Source organism: Equus quagga, chromosome 7 (assembly GCF_021613505.1).
Source record: "Equus quagga isolate Etosha38 chromosome 7, UCLA_HA_Equagga_1.0, whole genome shotgun sequence".
NCBI lineage: Eukaryota > Metazoa > Chordata > Mammalia > Perissodactyla > Equidae > Equus > Equus quagga.
Genome location: NC_060273.1, coordinates 16,218,988 through 16,240,637, shown reverse-complemented (window position 1 = coordinate 16,240,637; position 21,650 = coordinate 16,218,988). Strand labels below are relative to the sequence as shown.

Below are 21,650 nucleotides of genomic sequence, written 5' to 3'. Positions count from 1 at the left end.
TCCTCATTGAGAGGAGAAGGCAGGAAGTTAGGAGCTGTTCCATTTGAGAATTTGGCCCTCTGCTACTTTGAATTTGAAAATAGCTCCATTTCCCATGATGTTGATGATGGGCAAATGAAACTCTCCATTTCAAAGAGAGTTACAAAATACTGGATATTTGAACTACAGAATGTCTTCCATTGGAGACCTTTTTAGCCTTACATAATTCTGGTATCTTGTTTTGCTAGTATGGAGGAATGTGATGCCCTCTGTACCAGGCTGGCCATCATGGTAAAGGGAAAGTTCGTGTGCCTGGGCAGCCCTCAGCACCTCAAGAACAAGTTTGGCAATGTTTACATCCTGAAGGCAAAGATCAAGGTCGATACAGATGACAATAAATTAGAGGAGTTTAAAGAATTTATTGAAAGAGTTTTCCCAGGTAAATTAGGTTGGTTGTGCTAACTTTGTTAGAGATGTGTTAAATCACATTTGTTGTTCTCACCATCCATATGCTGTGGGTCTCCAATAACTATTTCTTGTCAGTTATTGATATTTATTGACCTTCCACATTGAGTTTCTTTTGGAATGCTTGTTCTAATAAACTTCTTGTGCCTGCTTGTGCTAAGAAGTTTTCACAAAACCCAGAAATACTCACCAATCTCTTGTGTATTAACTAGTAAGACAGTGGTAGATTAGGGCTGTCCTTATGACTTACATATCTAAAGTGCTATGTTTGAGTGTAAATGCTCAATTGTTTGCTCGTATAATCTGTATTAGGCTGCTAGGGATGCTATAATAAAATACCATAGACTGAATGGCTTAAATAACAGAAATTTCTCACAGTTCTGAGGCTAGAAGTCCAAGATCAAGGTTTCAGGAGGTCTGGTTTCTCCTGAGGCCTTTCTCCTTGGCTCGCAGATGGCTGCCTTCTCACCATGTCCTCACACAGCCTTTTCTCTGTGCATGCACATCTCCAGTGTCTCTTCCTCTTCCTATAAGGACACCAGTCATAGTGAATGAAGGCCCCACCTTTATGACTCATTTAACCTTAATTACCCCCTTAAAGGCCCAATGTCCAAACACAATCACATTTGCGGTTAGGACTTCAGACTATGAATTTTGGAGGGACACAATTCAGTCCAAAACATCATCCATGAAAAGTTTTAAGGTTTTTTTCCCCTTGCGCTAAAAATGTAACTCTAGTCTTTTGCTGTCTCAGCCAGGATATGGAATTGAAATTCAAACAAAACCCACTAAGCTTTTCTCTCCTTTCAAGAGTAGTATGCTTCTGCATGCTAAAGTCAGTAAGTATATCCCTTTGCCCATATGATACAATACTAGAGACAGCAACTATTTCTTTCTGTCCCTTACCTGTCTTTCCTAAACATACTGCAGGGACATGGCAAGGTTTTTAATACTTCTGGTTTTTCATCTTAGTTTCCACTCTGCTATGTTGACCAAAATATCAGAGAAGTTCCAATTATGTGTCAGGCTGAGGAGTTGGAAGTTTATCTTCTAAGCAATGGAAAATAATATGATGGATTACACAGTAAGAATGGAGATCAGAAAATAGAAAGAAATGGATGGTAGAGCAGATGTTGAGAACAGATGTGTGGGAAATAGAATTACCTCAGTATCGTTCCTAGTCCATTAAGAAGTTCAATGTTCACTTATGTATTTATTTGGCAAATATTTTTGAGTACTGATTGTATCAGAGTTCTATTTCCTGTGTTCCCTAAATCACCACAAAGAAAAGCTGTGACTAGAAAACCTCTGTTATTGTGAGCTGTGCTAGAAACTTGTTCTACTTGAAGGAAGGACACTAAATGTTGACCAGAGAGGATGTGGACACAAGACCTTTAATGGGAATGTGGTTTTAAGGCACATTCCCATCTGTAAGGTGGTTGTTGCCCAATCCTTCTTCACACTATTTTGAGAAAGTAGCTATTCAAATGTGAGAGAATGAAGAAGAAACTGACTTGGAATCTATACATAAATACTGATTTTTAAAAAGGATAAATAAATATTACAAGCAAAGGGCAGCTGGAATATCTACTTCTACAAAGGGCTTACCATAGGAATGAGAAGTGTTTAGGGTAAATAATTCTATCCCATCTTCAGGAAATATAAGTGACCATGTATTCTTTTTATAATTTCTAAAATAAGATAATTCCATTTCTACAGTATAGAAGATTGTATCCCTGAAGATACTCCTGTTAAAACAAAACTAGAACTTGGTAAAATTAAAACAAAAAATATTTTTAATGCAATAATTAAAAATAATTGTCACTCAGGAAAAAAAGTGATAAAATTATTTAATAATCGAAAAACAAAAAGTAAAAGGAAGGGAAAAAGTAAAGAAATAGTGAGCTGAAACACTGACCAGTTCCAAAATACAAATCTTGGAATCAAGCGCGATTGTCAGCACTAGGATTGGATGAAGCTCTAGAGCCTCTCCAGGGTTGGGGAGCTCAGGCTGAGACTGACACACAAAGGCAGGGCCCTCAAAATGGACAAAAGTTGGGCCCAGCTGCATGGCATAGAGGTTGAGTTTGGTGTGCTTTGCTTTGTCAGCTCAGGTTTGTGGGTTCGGACCCGGGTGTGGACCTACACCACTTGTTGGCCATGCTGTGGAGGTGACCCACACATAAAGTGGAGGAAGATTAGCACAGATGTTAGCTCAGGGTTAATCTTCCTCAGCAAAAAAAAAGAAAAGAAAAGAAAAAAAGGAGAAAAGTAGGTGGTTGGTAGCATCCTCTGACTCCAAGCAGAAGCAAGCACAGATCCCCTCTGGAAGGAAGTGCATCCTTAATTAGGCTTGGAGTAGACTGTAGGAAGCACATATCAGAAAATACCAGTGGAATGTCTACACTGAGAGATCATATTATTTAATACATCACAGAAAACTCTGGGGAAAGAATCCTATAGCTACAAAGCTAAGAAAGCTATTCTGTCCCACTCCACCTCCTACATAGGAAACTCTTTCCAAAACTATAAGAAAATTCATCTCGCTTAAAGATGAAGAACTGAAAAGACTGTGGTTGAACTCCACAGTAAGTGAAAGAGAATAAGAGAAAAACCTAACAGACAATAAAAGCACAGCAGATATATAAGACCACATGCAGATGAAAACCATTATCTTTCAATTTGAGCTTAAACAGTTAAGAAGGGGATAGACGATATGAAAGAAAATCCTAAATAGTAATAGGAAGGGCTAGTAAACTAGATGACTAGACAACACAGAAATAAGAAAAGACAACTGACAGCATTGGAGAGGAGTTTTTTAAAGTAAACATTTCAGAAATACTTAACTATCAAGAGCAAATAGTATAGAAAGTACGAGGTAAATGGAGATTGGAAAGGAGAAAAATAGGAAAACATCAAACAGAAATATAGATAAGCATTTGAGAGAAAGTAAGGGAGAAGCAAGGAATGTTAATCAAACAAGCTATAAACGTAGTCCACAAAGAAGAAAAAAATAGTTACTGAAAAGAATAAATACCAAGAACTATCAAGAAAACTTCTTGAAATAAAATAAGACAAACCTACGCATTGAAAAGACAACCAGACACCTGAAAAAACTGACCCCAAATCATTAACACCAAGGAATATTCTAATATTTAACGATCGCATTTTAATAATAAAGTTAGGGGGGTGATCTTTTGAAATGCAGACAAAAAGACAAGTCATATATAAGGGAAACGAAATCACATTGAGCATAGGCTTTTTAACAAGAAAGTTTATGCTAGGAGAACATGTAATATATTTGAGATACTCAATGAGAGAAAAATTGCAAGCAAGGTTTTTACCTCCAGCCAAAATGACTTTCAAGATTAAAAGCCACAAAAAGTCATGAACACATAACAGCTCAGGGAATATTGTTCCCATTAGTCTTTCCTGAAGAATATACAAATAAAAAAAGTTCAGATCCACTAAGAAATGATTATAGAAGCTTCTACGTAAGAACTAATGGTGAGCATTGAATATATGTAACTCTAGAACTAGGGCTAAATGAAGGGTATCCGTGTGATAAGATATCACATCATTATCTACTTTTTAGAAATGTATATGTAATACAATTATTAAAAAAGGAGGGGAAGAAGGCAAAGGATATATAGAAAGTTAAATATGATTACTGAATGTATTTTAGGTATTAGCTGGGAATAAAAGAATATTATTGTAAATTACGTGTTGGTAGCGGGAACCAAGAGGTTACTAGCATAGTGAATGTTGTTTGTAATAGGGAACCAAAAGACAGTATCTCAAAAAGGTGGGATTATGGCTATTAGTATAAAGATATTAGTAGGAAGTTATCTATTAGAACAAAAATATAAACATTCCTGTATCACAAATATAACAAGAAATAGAACCAACCACATACTGGGAATATGTGTGTGTGTATATTTTTATTCATGTATGTAGATATGGTATAGATAGATACTGGCCCTGAGCTAACATCCATGCCCATCTTCCTGTACTTTATATGTGGGATGCCTGCCACAGCATGGCTTGACAAGCGGTACATAGGTCTGCACCTGGGATCTGAACTGGTGAGCCCTGGACCGCCGAAGTGGAATGTGTGAACTTAACTGCTGCACCACAGGGCTGGTCCCACATAATTTTTATACGTATAGTTAGCAGGAGTCCCATATGGAAAAGTCCCAGACTCTTTGGACTTGGAAGAATCCATTTTCTCCTCTCCTTTCCTTAAAACAAAATTTTACCTGCGTGAGCCCTCACACTGAGTCCAGTGCAGTTTAAGTTGGATCTAGTCTGACCCCAGACCCAGTGTGGTCGAAGTCAGAGAGCCAATACTGATTGTCAGACACAGTCCAACCCCAGACCCAGTCTGGTAAAAGAAAAGCTTAAATCAAGTCAGATAGCTCAGGACGCAAACGCTAGGAGCCCAGATATCCGAGAGGAACTTTGGTCTTAGTAAGACTGTCAGGTGCAGTGAGAAAGTAGTGAGCACAAAGGGCCCAGTGAGTACCTACACCTGGTTGCTCTTTGCTTCCAGGGCCATCGGGGGTTCTTTTGAATCCTGCTTCTGATACCAGAACTCTTAAAAGACAAACTGATGCATATTAAAATTTTCAAGAGTTTATTAGAGCACACATTGATTTGAATTGGGCAGCCACCAAACAAATGTGATTAGGAGGGCTCCACAGAGAGATGCTAGGGGAGAACATGTAGGCATAAGCAAGGAAATGTTTGATTGGCTAAGCTTAAGCAGTTGCCTTATTTGAGAAAACCTAGTTCGCTGCTTGTTCTTGTTTCATTTTTTTCAGATTCAAGCGCATTTACTCTGGCTTGGGTTTTTTTTTTTTAGGGAGATTTGCCCTGACTGCCAATCCTCCTCTTTTTCTGAGGAAGACTGGCCCTGAGCTAACATCCACGCCCATCTTCCTCTACTTTATACATGGGATGCCTACCACGGCATGGTGTGCCAAGCGGTGCTATGTCCGCACCTGGGATCCAAATTGGTGAACCCTGGGCTGCCAGGGTGGAACGTGCCCACTTAACCGCTGTGCCACCGGGCCGGCCCTTCTGGGTTGGGTTTTGATTTACTTATGTAGGCTACCAGGGAATTAGAGCCCCTTCAGTCTAATGGCTCCCTTGTTTGATTACTTTAACATGTATTTCTAAAGTGTTTTTAATCCCAATTAATTTAATTTGTAATAATTTGCAAACATGTAATGATAAATAGAAATACATCTGTTTGTTCTAAATTTGGAATGGATACCACCCTCTTCCCTCTCATTCCACCAGTGGATTCTTACCTGTAAAAGAAACAAGAACACACAGCCTGACTTTGGTGATTTATATGTATGATTTCCTCTTTCACATGGTGTGTGAACATGAGAATAGTGAGGAGGCCTTGTCCTGCTGTCGTCCCCAGCAAACACGCTGTACGTGCATACATACACAACCAGAGCAAAAGTCCTCCTGGTTCATATTCTCAGCACTGTGTATAGGAATCAAGTCTTGTAGTAACATTAGAATTTTAGAAGGCTCATATTTCATCCACTGGGCATGTGAGCTGACAATTTTTTTTGTGCCTGAAAGCCTGTCCTCAATAATTGCTATGAACTCAAGGAAACAAAACCTACGTCAGCAGGAATAAGTCTGCTGGAAGAATTAACCATGTCATGTATACTACACTGGTGGGCTTTTGGATTATGTCTCTTTTTTACTAGCCACATCTATTCACTACTCTATTGTGTATAATTAAGTTGATACAGCAATACTTTGGCAATTTAAAATGAAATCTGTAAGATTATTCATTTATCCTATCTTTCCTTTCTTAGGTAGTGAATTAAAACATGAGAATCAAGGGATCCTTAGCTACTACATTCCCAGCAAGGACAACAGCTGGGGAAAGGTGATTGTAGAAATCATGCCCTTCTAACATTACAAGTTAAGAGGGCACTAATGATGGGGGACGTATTTGGGATTTAGTCATGTGGAATAGGAGTCTGGCGTTACTGGAGAAGCAGAGACTTGAGGTCACTTTGCAACAGTCCCTGGAGTTTAACTGCTTCGGATGCCTACCTCTAAATCCCAGATTTCATCCATGTCCATCAAGAGAATGGGGCCTCTGCTGCTTCTCAGGTCCTCAATTCTCCATTCTGTCTATTTTCTCACCTCCCCTTTCTGTGCCTTTTGTCCTCCAACATTAACTTGGCAGGAGTTGGAGGAAGTGGAAGAGAGGCTCATCTGGGTTGGGGGCTGGAGGGAAGACTGCAATTGTAACTACTTTGTTGTTGTTGTTGTTGTTAAAGGTGTTTGGTGTTTTGGAGGAAGCTAAAGAGGAATTCAATTTAGAAGACTATTCCATCAGTCAGATAACACTGGAACAAGTTTTCTTGACCTTTGCTAACCCAGAGAACATAGTTGATGATTGAAAAAAGGTACCGTGAGATTCAGTTCCAACCAGTGACCCTGTCTTTCTTAGACAACTCTCTACTATGCCTGGATACATAGAGGGGCATTCCCGTGTGTGTATATCTTGGTGTAAATATATTTATGCAATAAAGAGTCCCCAAAGGAGACCAGATGTCCCTTCTTTGTAGCTTTATATTAGTGGCCTATGTATATAGCATGTGGAAATCTAAAGACATTTGGTGAAATTCCTGTTTTCTATCCTAGAAATATCAAAGAGCAGCATTTAATCAGGGTGGGGACGAGGGCATATTCCTGATTATTCTACATGTTTGAACAGAAACATCCAGAAATGATGGAGCTGTCAGATGGGATAGCCTAAAGAGTAAGAGTTTGTTTTAGCTGCTGAGTTATGGATAAGAGGAGCGTAAATCTGGTACGAAAATCTTCTTTCCCACAGATACACACACACAACAGACATAGACACATACACAACACATGCACACACACCAATTTTATACCAGTCTAATTAAAATCAATATCAAAGTTTATGGCAATAAGTCAGGTTACTTCCAAAACTCAAACCAAGATTCTACATTTGTAAGAGAATCTTTGCACCAAGAACATTCAGAGTCCAAGAACGTAAAGCAAAAACAGTATTTAAAAATAGCATGTTTTCTTTCCTATTCTTGCCCTACCTCTGATTAAGAAGGAAAGAAGGAGAAATGACATGGAGAGGGAGACAGAGAGTTCTGATTCTTGTTGGGGCAGATGGAGTCCCCAATAACCAACATAAGCAATCTAATCACTTGTCCAGATTCATGGGCAGATGAGCAGACATGATCCTCCTCAAATTGCAAGATAGAAAGAGTCAATGCAGCTGTTGTATTTTGGGGTGGAGGTTTTTATATCCTCAACTGCATATTGTGAGTAATAAAGTGATATCCAGAAGCTATTCTCCGTTCTATTGCTTTTAGTCACAATATAACTTTCTGGGGGTTCCATTCCAATACCTGCCATAGATCTCCCACAAGTGATTTCAGTAAAGGCAACATTTGTTTCCCAAGCTGGCCATCTTTAAAAAGGGAGGGGGAACTCATTTTACTAAGCTTTTACTTGCATCTTGTCTCCCGGTTGGCTTTCATTAATGACCCTTTAAAAAATTCCTTTAGTAGTCTCTTTCACTGTCCCTCTCTATCCCCCATCCCCCTCTTCATCTTCCAGCAAGAAACAAAAAATATTGTGTCAGTTCCTCTACTAAGCACTTGACATTCACTGCATCATTTAATCCTACTATAACTGTCTGAGGGAGGTGGCGCTGCTATTATCCTCACTGTACATGGGAGGCTCAGAGGGGTTAAGGGATTTACCCACAGTCACCCAGCAGGCAACCAAGAATATCAGTCAGTGTCCCCATCAGGAGCCTGGAGCCACACAGCAATTTGAACAGGGAAAGTTAAAAGAATTATTAATTATAACAGGTTATAATTATAAGGAGATAAAGACAAGTCTAAAGAATACTCTGTGGCTGAGGGAAAATACCCAATGAAGAAAGAAGAAACAAACATGGAAGAGGGCCCCTCCCCAAGGCTGGGATTCAGACCTTCTCGGAGAAGCTGTACTCGTGGCTCACTTGATGGTGGGAAGTTCGCTGGCCCTGGGCCAGGGCTGTTCCACACCTGCTGAGCAAGCAGGAAATAGCCCTCAGGGTTCAGGCTGTCTAGGTGGCCAACAGGGAACTGTGGCTGGGACTGGCAAGCAGGAAACTCTTGTCTGGGGTTGTTGGCTGGCTGGTGCTAGGAAGGGGCACCTGCATGAGTCACTGGGAATCCACACTTAACGGGGGAGGGGGTCGAGGGTCACGAAATGCCCTCCACAACTGCTGCTGGCAGCAGCAAGGTAAGCGCAAGGAGAATCTAAGAGAAACACCTCAACCAGGAATAGAAGCCCCCTGTCCTGCAGGGTTCCTCCAGCCCTCTCCTGACACAGCTCACCCTGTCGGTCCAAGAGCCCCGCTCCGTTTGGTGTCGAGAGGCAATAAACCGATACCAGGCACAGCACAGGGAGAGGATTGGCCCTCCGATAGAATTCAGAACCTGCGAGTCTAACCATTAAGCTGCAGCGGAGGTGGGTATCGGGGTGGGCTCGGCCCGGAGGAGCAAGCATCAAGGAATCGGAGGAGCATGAGAAAGGTTTGGAGGTGGGTCCACCGAGGGGCAGGCGGGTCAGGGCAGAGCGCACAGACGAAGCAGGTGGGATCCACGCGCTGAGCGGTCGGGGGCAAAGGCGGCGCGCGCGGAGGGCGGAGGGCGGAGGGTCCGGGAGGGCGGGCGGCGCCCGCTGGGGAAAGGGACGCCGACGGCGCGCGCTCCGCGGGGTGCGGCCCAGGATGGGGGCTTTCGGGTGGCCCCCGGCAGGGGTTGGCCGGACCCCGTGCCTGCGCCTCTGAAGTTCCTTACTAACCCTCTGGAGACCCTAGAGGGCGGCGGCCACTGAATCTCCTTAGACTTCCTGCCACCAGCGCCTGCGGCCGCTGAGGGTGACCATGACACATGGGGGAGAAGGGAGCCCGCGACAGGTGGAGGACTGGGGGGTCGTCCAGTAGGGTCCAGAGACGAAGACTGAGGAGCCAGCGAGAGGGCGCAGAGGTCGGGCCTCCCGGGTCTGGGGCCCTCGGGCAGGATGCGGGGGATGAGGTGCGCGGTCCCCAGGCCCTGAAGGGACGCGGGCGGCGGGCCAGCGCGCTGGGGGTGGGGCGGGAGGGGCGCGTGCCGGGAAGGGGGGCGGAGCAGGAGGGCGCGCTCGGGCTTCGGCGTCGGCGTGGGACACGCGCGGGGCTGGGGGCGTGGGCGCATGCGCGGGGAGGGAGCCGCGGCGGTACTCTCTGGGTCCTCCTGCCTGCCGGGTAGCGGGCCGGGCCGCGTCTTTGCGGCGTGTGCGCGAGGCGGAGGCGGCGGCGGCGAACCTGCCGGCGGGGCTGGCTGCGCGGCGGGCGGTTGACGAGAGCGTTGGAGGAGGCGCCGCGCCAGTGGACGCGCGTCCCTCGAAGGCGGAGGCGGTGGTGAGGCCTGAGCGGTGACTGTCCGGGGCCTCCTCGCCCTTGGTCCTCCTGACCAAGTCCCGCTGCTCGGGCGAATGCTCCCCGGTCTCCCCCGGAGGCCGACCGCGCTGCCTGCACTGGGAGCGCAGAGCTGTAAGTGCTAACCACCCCCCCCCCCCCTCAAAAAAAAGCAAAGACAGACATAAGTCGTCTTCATAACCCTCTCTCTTCCCCTCCAAAACAAAACAAAAAACCCAACACATAAATATTATGTATAATGTTACTTATACCACAGTGTCTAACGTCACATGGCCTGCACTGTCCAGATTGCCTCTTCAACCTGATGTATTGCTGTTGCTTAGGATTTTACTCTGGAAGGAAGGGTCAGGGGTCTTCTATCCTAAAACCTCACAGAACTCTCCAGGAGACAGTAAAGAGGGACAACAGCAAATTAGGTTCTGCTTTTCCTCGTCATGGATTACCCCAAATCTGTTATTTTTCTCTGAGACGAATCAGACTGCAGAACTGACCCGTCTTCTTGTTTGTGATGTTCTCCTCTGAAGCAAGTCAAGATTGAAAGCGGAATGGGACGCAGGATAAAAGGAAGTAGTTTCTTGACGCAAATAATCCATAGCCAATCTATAAATGAAAATTGGGGTGAATTTATTCTGAGCCAGATCTCAGGACTAGCTTAGCCCAGGGCCTTCCTTCCAGGGCACCAAAGAAGTGGGTGTACACAGTGATTATATATACCCTCAAGGAGGATGTTTCACATGTGCTTGAAATGCCCCTTTTACAACAGTCACGAGACAGCTCTGTTGGCGCAGTGATTGATGGACACAGCAGGTAGTAGGTCTGCTGTCTCAGTGGACACAGCAGGGTGGCAGGTCTGTTGTCTCCAGCTGGGTAGTCACAGGTGAGCGCAGCAATCAGTTCATACCCTAGGGAGAGATGCTTATCCTTAAGGAAATGCCAGTGGGGGGGAAGTTGCACGTTTATCTTAAGGGCATTTGTTCTTGTTTTTGGGACACAGCAAAGGCTTAAAGCAGGTATACAATGCATGCTCAATGGCCACCTCGGGCCCTTTTGGAAAAACAAAGTCAGGCCAAATTAGGTTTACATCAAATGGCTTCCTCGTATAGTCCGATATATTCTATTGCTTGCCATTTTTATTTGCCAGTTTAATTGAAGTTTAAATCTATTTTTTCAATCCCTAAATTCATCAGAAGATATTTTTGCCAGATTTTTGTATTCAGGAACTTTACTTCAGTGCTGTTAGCTGTTTTAAACTTTGGCCCCAGCCCTTTGAATGAGGAATAAACTCCCTTATCATTTATTTTGCGGGTATTTACTAAATGCTTATTACCTACTACAGTGAAGTAAAATTTTGTACAAAATCTCTTATTTTGAAGGAAACCAAATGAAACAATAACTGGTATCACTGTATTGCAGAACATTTGAAATGATGTAAATCCTCCTCACCCCCTCCAGTTAAAAATTCATGGAAAATCACACAATTTTAGAAGTCACTGACAGTGTACCTTAACTAGTTTTTTGTTGGTATGTTTGTTAGTTTTGTTTCATTTTTACCATTGCCCCATGTGCAGAAATACGTGCCATGCTCTCATTGGTCAAGATTAGTCTTAATTTAGATATCCAGAAATGCTTGCCTAAATTCAAAATAATATTCGAGGTGATATACTAGCTGTAGACATTGTCAACTTAAAAAGCAAATTCACTTGTTATTTTATCTCAAACCAAGTTTATTCAGGAATAGCCAAAAGGATTACAATTCAGGATATGCATGCTATAGATAAGTCTGGAAAACAAAGGAGAGGAGCTGTTTTTGTAGAGAAAAAGGGGGAGTAGGGAAGGGCTGTTCTAAACGATAGTCTCTTAGGGGAAAATAACAGTTCAGGATGGCAATAGCTTCTCCATGGCTGACATGCAGTTTCTCATTGGCAGGGCCACCATTGCCAAATAGGGAGAGAAATCTTGTTTCAGTAGTAAAGTAGTTTTACTTCCTGAGGGAGATGAAAGCATCTGTCTCTTCCTCTTCAGTGTAATTGCCCACCTGGAGCCTGGGTTGGGGGTGGGGTGCTGATTTAATTGGGAGCATGTTGCCACCCAGGGTCACAGGAACTGGTTGGTGCTGGAGTGAGCTGGGAGCCTGGGTTCATGGGAGCCTGGTACCCTGGAAGCCACCTGGAGACAATCTTTTTCTTTTATTATTTTGACTTTTTTATTGAGGTCATATTGGCTTATAACATTGTGTAAATTTCAGGTGTACATTATTATATTTCAGGTTTTGTATAGACTGCATGGTGTTCACCACCAATAGTCTAGTTTTTACCTGTCACCTTACGTAAGTGCCCTTTTATCCCTTTTGCCCTCCCCCCACCTACTTCTACTCTAGTAACCATTAATCTATTCTCCGTATCTACGTGTTTATCTTTCACACATGAGTGCAATCATATGGTGTTTGTTTTCCTCTGTCTGACTTATTTCACTTAGCATAATACACTCAGGGTCCATCCATGTTGTCACAAATGGCACAATTTTGTCTTTTTTATGGCTGGGTAGTATTCCATTGTGTATATACCACATCTTCTTTATCCAGTCCTCTGTTGATGGGAACTTGGGTTGCTTCCATGTCTTGGCTATTGTGAATAATGCTGCGATGAACATATGGGTACATATACTTTTTTGAATTGTTGACTGTTTTGGATAAATACCCAGTAGTGGGATAGCTGAATCATATGGTACTTCTATTTTTGTTTGAGAAATCTCCATACTGTTTTCCATAGTGGCTGCAACAGTTTGCATTCCAGCCAGCTGTGTATGAGAGTTCCCTTTTCTCCACATCCTTTCCATCACTTACTTCTTGTCTGATTAGTTATAGCCATTCTGACAGGCATGAAGTGATATCTCATTGTAGTTTTGATTTACATTTCCCTAATAATTAGTGGTATTAAACATCTTTTCATGGGCCTGTTGGCCATCTGTATATCTTCTTTGGAAAAATGTCTGTTTGTATCCTCTGCCCATTCTTTGATTGGGTTGTTGGTTTTTTTGTTAAGTTGTGTGAGTTCTTTAGATATTTTGGAAATTAACCCCTTGTCAGAAATCTTACTCACAAATATTTTCTCCCAGCTGGTGGGTTGTCTTTTTGTTTTGAGGATGGTTTCCTTTGCCATGCAGAAGCTTTTTAGTTTGACATATTCTCATTTATTTTTTCTTTTGTTTCCCTTGCCTGAGTAGACATGGTATTCGAAAATGATACTGGTAAGACTGATGTCAGAGTGTACTGCCTATATTTTCTGCTAAGGCTTTTATGATTTCAGGTCTTTCATTCAAGTCTTTAATCCATTTTGAATTAATTTTTGTGTATGGTGTAAGATAAAGGTCTACTCTCATTCTTTTGCACGTGGCTGTCCAGTTTTCCCAAAACCACTTATTGAAGAGACTTTCATTTCTCCATTGTAAATTCTTGGCTCTTTTGCCAAACAGCTGTCCATAGATGTGTGGTTTTATTTCTGGGCTCTCACTTCTGTTCCATTGATCTGTACAATTGTGTTTCTGCCAGTACCATGCAGTTTTGATCACTGTAGCTTTGTAGTATATTTTGGATTCAGGGAGTACGATACCTCCAATTTTGTTCTTTTTTCTCAAGATTGTTTTGGCTATTCAGGGCCTTTTGTTGTTCCATATAAATTTTACAATTCTTTGTTCTATTTCCATGAAGAATGTCCTTGAGATTCTGATTAGGACTTCGTTGAATCTGGAGATTGCTTTAGGTAATATGGATATCTTAACTATGTTTATTCTTCTAATCCATGAGCATGGAATATCATTTCTTTTCTTTATGTCTTCTTCAATTTCTTTCAATAATATGTTATAGTTTTAAGTGTATGGGTCTTTCACCTCCTTCGTTAAATTTATTCCTAGGTATTTTATTCTTTTTATTGTGATTGTAAAAGGGATTGTATTCTTCACTTCTGTTTCTGCTAGTTTGTTGTTAGTGTGCAGAAATGGAACTGATTTTGTATGTTGATTTTGTGCCCTGCAACTTTACTGTATTTGTTGATTATTTCTAATAGGTTTTTGGTGGATGCATTAGGGTTTTCTCTATATAGAATCATATCATCTGGAAATAGTGACAATTTTACTTTGTCCTTTCCTACTTGGCTCCCATTTATTTCTTTTTCTTGCCTAATTGCTCTGGCTAAAGCTTCCAGTATTATGTTGAATAAGAGTGGTGAGAATGGGCATCCTTGTCTGATTCCTGTTCTAAGAGGGATAGCTTTCAGTCTTTCTCCATTGAGAATGATATTTGCTTTGGGTTTGTCATATAGGGCCTTTATTATGTTGAGGTATTTTCCTTCTATACCCATTTTATTTAGAGTTTTTATCATAATCACATGCTGTATCTTGTCAAATGCTTTCTCTGCATCTATTGAGATGATTATGTGATTTTTATTCTTCACTTTGTTACTGTGGTGTATCACATTGATAGATTTGTGGATGTTGGATCATCCCTGCATCCCTGGAATGAAAACCCACTTGATCATGATGTATGATCTTTTTAATGTATTGTTGTATTCAATTTGCTAGTGTTTTGTTGAGGATTTTTGCATCAATGTTCATCAGTGATATTGGCCTGTAATTTTCTTTTCTGTGTTGTCCTTGTCTGGTTTTGGTATCAGGATAAAGTTGGCTTGGTAGAATGAGTTAGGAAGCCTCCCCTCCTCTTCACTTTTTTGGAAGAGTTTGAGAAGGACAGGTATTAAGTCTTCTTTGAATGTTTGGTAGAATTCACCATGGAAGCCATCTGCTCCTGGACTTTTATTTTTTGGGAGGTTTTTGATTGCTGTTTCAATCTCCTTACTGGTGATTGGTCTATTCAAATTCTCTACCTCTTGGTCCAGTTTTTGAAGGTTGTATGTTTCTAAGAATTTATCCATTTCTTCTAGATTATCCAATTTGTTGGCATATAGCTTTTCACAGGTGTATTTCGGAGGTGTCCCTTGTAATTTCTCCTCTTTCATTTCTGATTTTATTTATTTGAGCCTTCTCTCTTTTTTTCTTGGTGAGTCTAGCTAACAGTTTGTCAATTTTTTTTATCTGTTCAAAGAACCAGCTCTGGGTTTCATTAATTTTCTCTCTCTCTCTCTTTTTTTTTTTTTTTGGTCTCTGTTTCATTTATTTCTGCTCTGATTTTTATCATTTCCTTCCTTCTGCTGATTTGGGGCTTTGTTCTTCTTTTTCCAGTACCTTTAGATGTGCTGTTAGATTGTTTATTTGGGATTTTTCTTCTTTGTTGAGGTAGGCCTGAATTACTATAAACTTCTCTATTAGAACAGCTTTTGCTGTATCCCATAGATTTTGGCATGTCATGTTTTCATTTTCATTTGTCTCCAGGAATCTTTTGATTTATCCTTTGATTTTTTCATTGACCCCATGGTTGTTCAGTATCATTTTGTTTAATTTCCACATTTTTGTGGTTTTTCTGATTTTCTCCCTGTAGTTGATTTCTAGTTTCATACTTTTATGGTCAGAAAAGATGTATGATATTATTTTGATCTTCTTAAGTTTATGGAGACTTGTTTTGTGGCCTAATATGTGATCAATCCTGGAGAATGTTCCATGTGCATTTGAAAAGAATGTGTATTCTGTGGTTTTTGGATAAAATCTTCTATATATAAGTCCATCTGGTCAAATGTGTCATTTGAGCCAGTGTTTCTTTATTGATGGTTTTGGATGATCTACCTATTGGTGTAAGGGGAGTGTTAAAGTCCCTTACTATTATTGTGTTACTGTCTATGTCTCCTTTTATGTCTGTTAATAATTGCTTTAAATATTTAGGTGTTCCTATGTTGGATGCATAGATATTTACAAGTGTTAAATCTTCTGTTGCATTGTTCCCTTTATCACTATGTAGTGCCCTTATTTGTCTCTTGTTACAGGTTTTCTCTTAAAGTCTATTTTGTCTGATATAAGTATTGCTACCCCCACTTTCTTTTCTTTGTCATTTGCGTGGAATATCTTTTTCCATCCTTTCACTTTCAGTTTGTGAGTGTCTTTAGGTCTGAACTGTGTCTCTTGTATGCAGCATATATATGGGTCTTTGTGTTTTATCCAATTGGCCACCCTATGCCTTTTGATTGGAGTATTTAGTCCATTGACATTTAAAGTAGTTATTGATAAGTGTGTATTTATCACCATTTTGTTACTTTTTTTCCTGAGTGTTTTAGTAGTTCTTCTCTGTTCCTTTCCTTTTTTCTTGCTTTCTTCCCTTGTGGTTTAATGGCTTTCTTTAGTAGTACGTTTGATTTCTTTTGTCTTAATTATTTGCTTACTTATTATAGGTTTCTGATTTGTGAGTACCATTAGGATCCTATATAATATTCTATGTATATAGCAGTCTATATCAAGTTGATAGACTCTTTAGCTTGACCTCTTTGTAAAAGCTCTACTTTTTCGCTCCCCTCCTCCCACATTTTATGTTTTTGAAATCATATATAATCTCTTGTTTTGTGTGTGTCTATCCATTATCCTCTTATCATTGAAATAGGTAATTTTAGTACTTTTGTCTTTTAACCTTCATATTATCTTCACAAGTGGTTGATTTGCTACCTTTACTATATTTTTACCTTTACCAGTGATTTTATTGCCTAGTTTGTGTTTTTCTTAATGATGTTTTTATCCCTAATTGTAGTCATTGCTTTCTCACTTAAATAAGTCCCTTCAGCATTTCTTGTAGAACGTGTTTCTTGGTGATAAACTCCTTTAATTTTTGCTTGCCTGGGAAGCTCTTTCTCTCTCCTTCCATTCTGAATGACAGCCTTGATGGATAGAGTATTCTTGGCTATAGGTTTTTTCCTTTTAGGTCTTTAAATACGTCATGCCATTCTCTTCTTGCCTGTAGGGTTGCAGCTGAGAAGTCCGCTGATAGCCTTATGGGCTTTCCTTTGTATGTCACTTGTTGCTTTTCTCTTGCTGCTTTTAGGATTCTCTCTTTAATTTTAGACATTTTAATTATAATGTATCTTGGTGTGGGCCTCCTTGGGCTTATCTTGTTTGGAGCTCTCAGTGCTTCCTGTACTTGAATGTCTGTTTCCTTCCTTAGATTAGGAAAATTTTCATCTATTATTTCTTCAAATAATTTTTCTGCCCCTTTGACTCTCTCTTCTCCTTCTGGGACACCTATAATATGAATTTTAGTCCGCTTGTTATTGTCCCAGAGTTCCCATTCTGTTGAACATAGACTGTTCTCATTCTGTCCAGTTCTTTTTTTCTTTTTTGTGTTCTGCTTGGGTGATTTCCTCTGGTATGTCATCTAGCTTGTTTATCCATTCTTCTGCATCCTCTACTCTGCTATTGAGTCCCTCTAGTGAATTTTTCATTTCTAGTATTGTATTCTTCATTTCTGATTGGTTCTTTTTTATATTTTCCAGTTCTTTGTTGATGAGCTCACTGTGTTCATCCAGTCTTCTCTTAATATCTGTGAGCATCCTTATGAGATTTTCTTTGAACTCTTTGTCAGGTAGATCGCTTATTTCTGTTTCATTTAGTCCTTTCTCTGGGGTTTTGTCCTGTTCCGTTGCTTGGAATGTATTGCTTTGTCCTCTCATTATGTGTCTTTCTCTGTGCTTATTTTTATGTACTAGGTGAGTTGGCTATGTCTTCTGATCTTGGAGAAGTGGCCTTATGTAAGAGATGCCTTTTGAGGCCCAGCAATGTGCTTCCCTCTCGTCACCAGTCCAAAAGATCCAGAAGTGACCCCTTTGTGGGGTACTTGTGTCATTCTGCTGTGTCAGGGTTGCTGTTAATGTAGAGACCCAGGGAGTCTAGTCTTTCCTTCCCTTGCCAGCTGTTTGTAAATCTGGTTTGGGGAGCCTCAGCACCATTGGCTACAAGGTCTAACAGCACACTCCTGTTGCAGTTTTCCTGTTAATTCAGTAAGTACCCAGTGTAGCTGGTTGCTAGGCTCAGGGGCTTACAGTTGCTTTAGGCCTCAGCCCTGCAAGATTGTTGTCAGTTCTCTTAGGAGTGCAGCTGAGTGGGGTTGGCCCTAGGCACAGGAGCACTCAATTGTTTCAGGCTTTGGAAGGTGGGGCTGATCCTTTTTATGGGTATTTTTAAAGCACAGGTCTTCTGCCACTGATAAGCCTCACCCCCTACAGGACCACACACACCATCAACACAGTCCTGGTCCGTGCACACTTCCCAACCCCCTGGAGTGTACCCCAACGCCCCACTGCAGAGGCCTCTATGTCTCCACCAATGCCACCCACAGTTTACCTGGTCCTCACATAGGTCCTGCCCCACAGAGGTGGACACACTCGCCTGCCTGATCAAGGCACCCAGTAAATGCAGGCTGAAGAGTAGCCTGAGGGCTTGCTCTTGGGCGGGGCCAGTCCCTAGGGTGGGCTGCCTGCCCTGGTTGAACTGGATTAAATCTGTGCTCTAGTGGGTGTGGCAGACCCCTGGGCTAACAGGCCAGGGGAAAGAACCTCAATGGCGTCTGATGGGGTCTGTGTCAGCATGCCTGAACCAGGTCAGAACAATGGCCCCCAGCAACGTCTCAGTCTCCAGAGAGGCCCCTCCTCTCACCAAAATGCCCCCGGAGCCCACCAGGTGAGTCTCTTTTTACCAAAGGACTGTCAGCCTTCTCTCTGGTGATTTTAGGTTGCTGACATGGGTGAGTTTGTGTGTGGGTCCTTTTAAGACCTGGGTCTTTTCAGCTTTCATCTGATAGTTTTTCTGGGCGTATCCCTGCTGCAGTTACTAGCCAGATAAGCCAGATAGTAAGACCCTCGTCTAATTTGTGCTGAGTCTGAAGGATGCTTATAGCAATATCGGCCCCCGCTCTGGACCTCACTCCTCCAGGGAGGGCTGCATATCTTAGGGTGGCTCCTACTTGGCTGGCTGAGAAGCTCCGCTGCCCCCGAAGGTGGCTTTTTTTCTCTCCAGCTGGAATTTCTGCCTCTTCTGCTTTAGTCAGGACTGTCCCTTGTTATGGGGTTTCTTTTTAATCCAATTTCCAGTTTTCTTTCCAGGGTAATTTTTCCCAAAATAGTTGTAACCTGGTTGTGTTCATGGGAGGAGATGAGTTCAGAGTCTGCTTACGCTGCCATCTTGATGAGATCTTTGAATGTATTCCGTGTGTACTTGAGAAGAGTGTGTATTCTGCTATTTTTGGATGCAATGTTCTCTATGTATCTGTTAAATTCGTCTGGTATAGTATTTCATTTAAGGCTGCTGTTTCCTTGTTGACTTTCTGTCTGGATGATCTATCCATTGATGTAAGTGGGGTGTTGAGTTCCCCTACTATTAGTACCTTGCTGTTAGTTTCTCCGTTTTTGTCTGTTAATAGTTGCTTTATAAACTTCGATGTGCCTATGTTAGGTGCATATATACTAAAAAGTGTTACATTTTCTTGGTAGAATGTCCCTTTTATCATTATATAATGTCCATCTTTGCCTCTTGCTATCTTTTTTGTCTTGAAGTCTGTTTTGTCTGATATAAGTATAGCTACACTTGCTTTCTTTTGCTTTCCATTTTCTTGGAGTATCATCTTCCATCCCTTCACTCTGAGCCTTTGTGTGTCTTTAGAGCTGACATGTATTTCCTGGAGGCAGCATATTATTAGCTCTTGTTTTTAAATCCTTTCATCTGCTCTGTGTCTTTTGATTGGTGAATTCAATCTATTTACATTTAGAGTGATTTTTGACATATAAGGGCTTAATACTGCCATTTTAACTTTTGTTTTCTGCTTGTTCTATATTTACATTGTTTCTTTTTCCTTGTTTTTCTCTCTGCCATTTCAGTTGTTGGTTTTCTGTGATAGTCTTTTTTAGTTTTCTCTTTATGATTTGTGACTCTGCTTTTATTTTTTGTTCTGTGCTTAACCGTGAGGTTTGTATAAAAGATCTCTTAGATGAGACAGTCCATTTTCTGGTAGCCTCTTATCTCCATTAGCCTATGCAGGCTCCATTCCTTTCCTCTTTCCCTTCTATGGTGTTGCTGTCACAAATTATTATTTTTTGTGTTGTGAGTTTGTGACCAAATTGAAGTGTTTGTAGTTATTTTTTTTACGTGTTCTTTCCATTTATCCTTTATTTATAATTAGGTGTTTGCTAACCTATTCTGACACAGAGTTTCAGTCTTTTGATTTTGTCTGTTTATCTCATTACTCGAAACTTTGTAAACCTTTGCCTTTTTGTTTCAAAAACAAACAAACAAAACCACTGCCTTCATGATTTCTTCTAAGGCAATTCTAGTGGCGATGAACTCCCTCAGCTTTTAATTTTCTGGAAAAGCTTTTGTTTCCCCATCATACCTGAAGGATAATTTTTCTGGATAGAGTATTCTTGGCTGATAGTTTCATCTTTCAGCATTTTGAGTGTATCATTCCACTCTCTCCTAGCCAGTAAGGTTTCTGCTGAGAAAACCACTGAAAGCCTGATGGGGATTCCTTTGTAGGTTATTTTCTTTTCTCTTGCTGCCCTTAATATTTTTTCTTTGATATTTCCTTTTGACAGTTTTAATGTTATGTGCCTTGGAGAAGGTCATTTTGCGCTGATGTAACTAGAAGTTCTGATAGCTTCATGTATTTGTATATCCAGTTCCTTCCCCAGGTTTAGGAAGTTTTCAGTTATTATTTCTTTGAATAAGCTCTCTGCTCCTCCCCTGCCACCCCCCACAGGGGGGTACTTATGATCCTTATGTTACTTTTCCTTATTGAGTTGGATGGTTCTCAAAGAATTTCCTCATTTTTAAAAAATCTTAGTTCTCTCTTCTACCTGCATCATTTCTAGGTTTCTATCTTTGAACTCACTGATTCTCTTCTCCATAAGGTATGCTCTATTTTAAATGCTTTCTACGTTATTTTTTATCTTAATTATATTTTTCATTCCATAATTTCTGGTTGTTTCTTTCCCTAGAGCTTAAAACTCTTTTGTGAAGTATTCCCTCTGTTCATTGAACTGTCTTTCTGATTTCTTGTAACTCATTGAGTTTCTTTATGACAGCTATTTTGAATTCTCTGTCAGATTGTAATCATTTGTGACTTCAAGTTTGGTTTATGGAGAATTGTCATTTTCCTCCTTTTCTGCTGTGTTACTGTAGTCCTTCATCGTGTTTGATCCTCTGCCAATGCATTTGTGGTAGTAATCACCTTTTCTTATTTGGGTACAGCTTTGTTTACTTTCGCTCTGAGCTGTTTCTGATTGTATTTGAGAGCCTGCAGTTTCCACCCTCTACTACCTCTGGCAGAAGCGTCATTAGTGCCTTCCTTGTGCTGCTTGTGATTCCAGGATTACTGGTGCCTTGCTGCTTGGGTGTTGCTGCAGTCTCTTGTGACTCCACTGGGACAGCAGGTTGTGAGCATTTCTGCTGCTTCTGAGGTTGCCTGGGTCTTGTGTTCTCCCACTGGCTCTCTGTGGCTCAGATGCTGTTGTCCCATGCACCACCTGTGCTGCTGTCCCCAGATTGTCTCAGGATGCTGTTTGCACCACTGCCAGGGGTGCTTGGTTCACAGATGTCACTGTCAGTGGCAGGGACCCAGGGACCTGGGGACTTGTAATCAGCCTCTGCTACTAGTGGAGATGATGCCAGGGGTGCCACCACTGGGGGCTAGGTCACCTGTTCTGCTGTGGTTCCTGATGCTTCTGGTTGCAGATTCCACCTGCTGCTGCTTGGAGGAGGGCAGGGGCTGTTTTTCCTGCTCCCACCCCATCTGCTC

At 41.4% G+C, this 21,650-nt stretch overlaps 1 protein-coding gene across 1 annotated transcript in view; it reads left to right on the top strand.

The window, feature by feature from the left end:
• The window catches only part of LOC124241987 (phospholipid-transporting ATPase ABCA3-like), a 211,595-nt gene extending 204,711 nt beyond the window's left edge, over window positions 1-6,884 (top strand). Inside the window, exons 29-31 of the mRNA XM_046666407.1 lie at window positions 228-418; window positions 6,288-6,361; window positions 6,762-6,884. Coding sequence (XP_046522363.1) covers window positions 228-418; window positions 6,288-6,361; window positions 6,762-6,884 — 388 coding nt within the window. The remainder of the gene's footprint in view (window positions 1-227; window positions 419-6,287; window positions 6,362-6,761) is intronic.
• The last annotated feature ends 14,766 nt before the right edge of the window (window positions 6,885-21,650 follow it).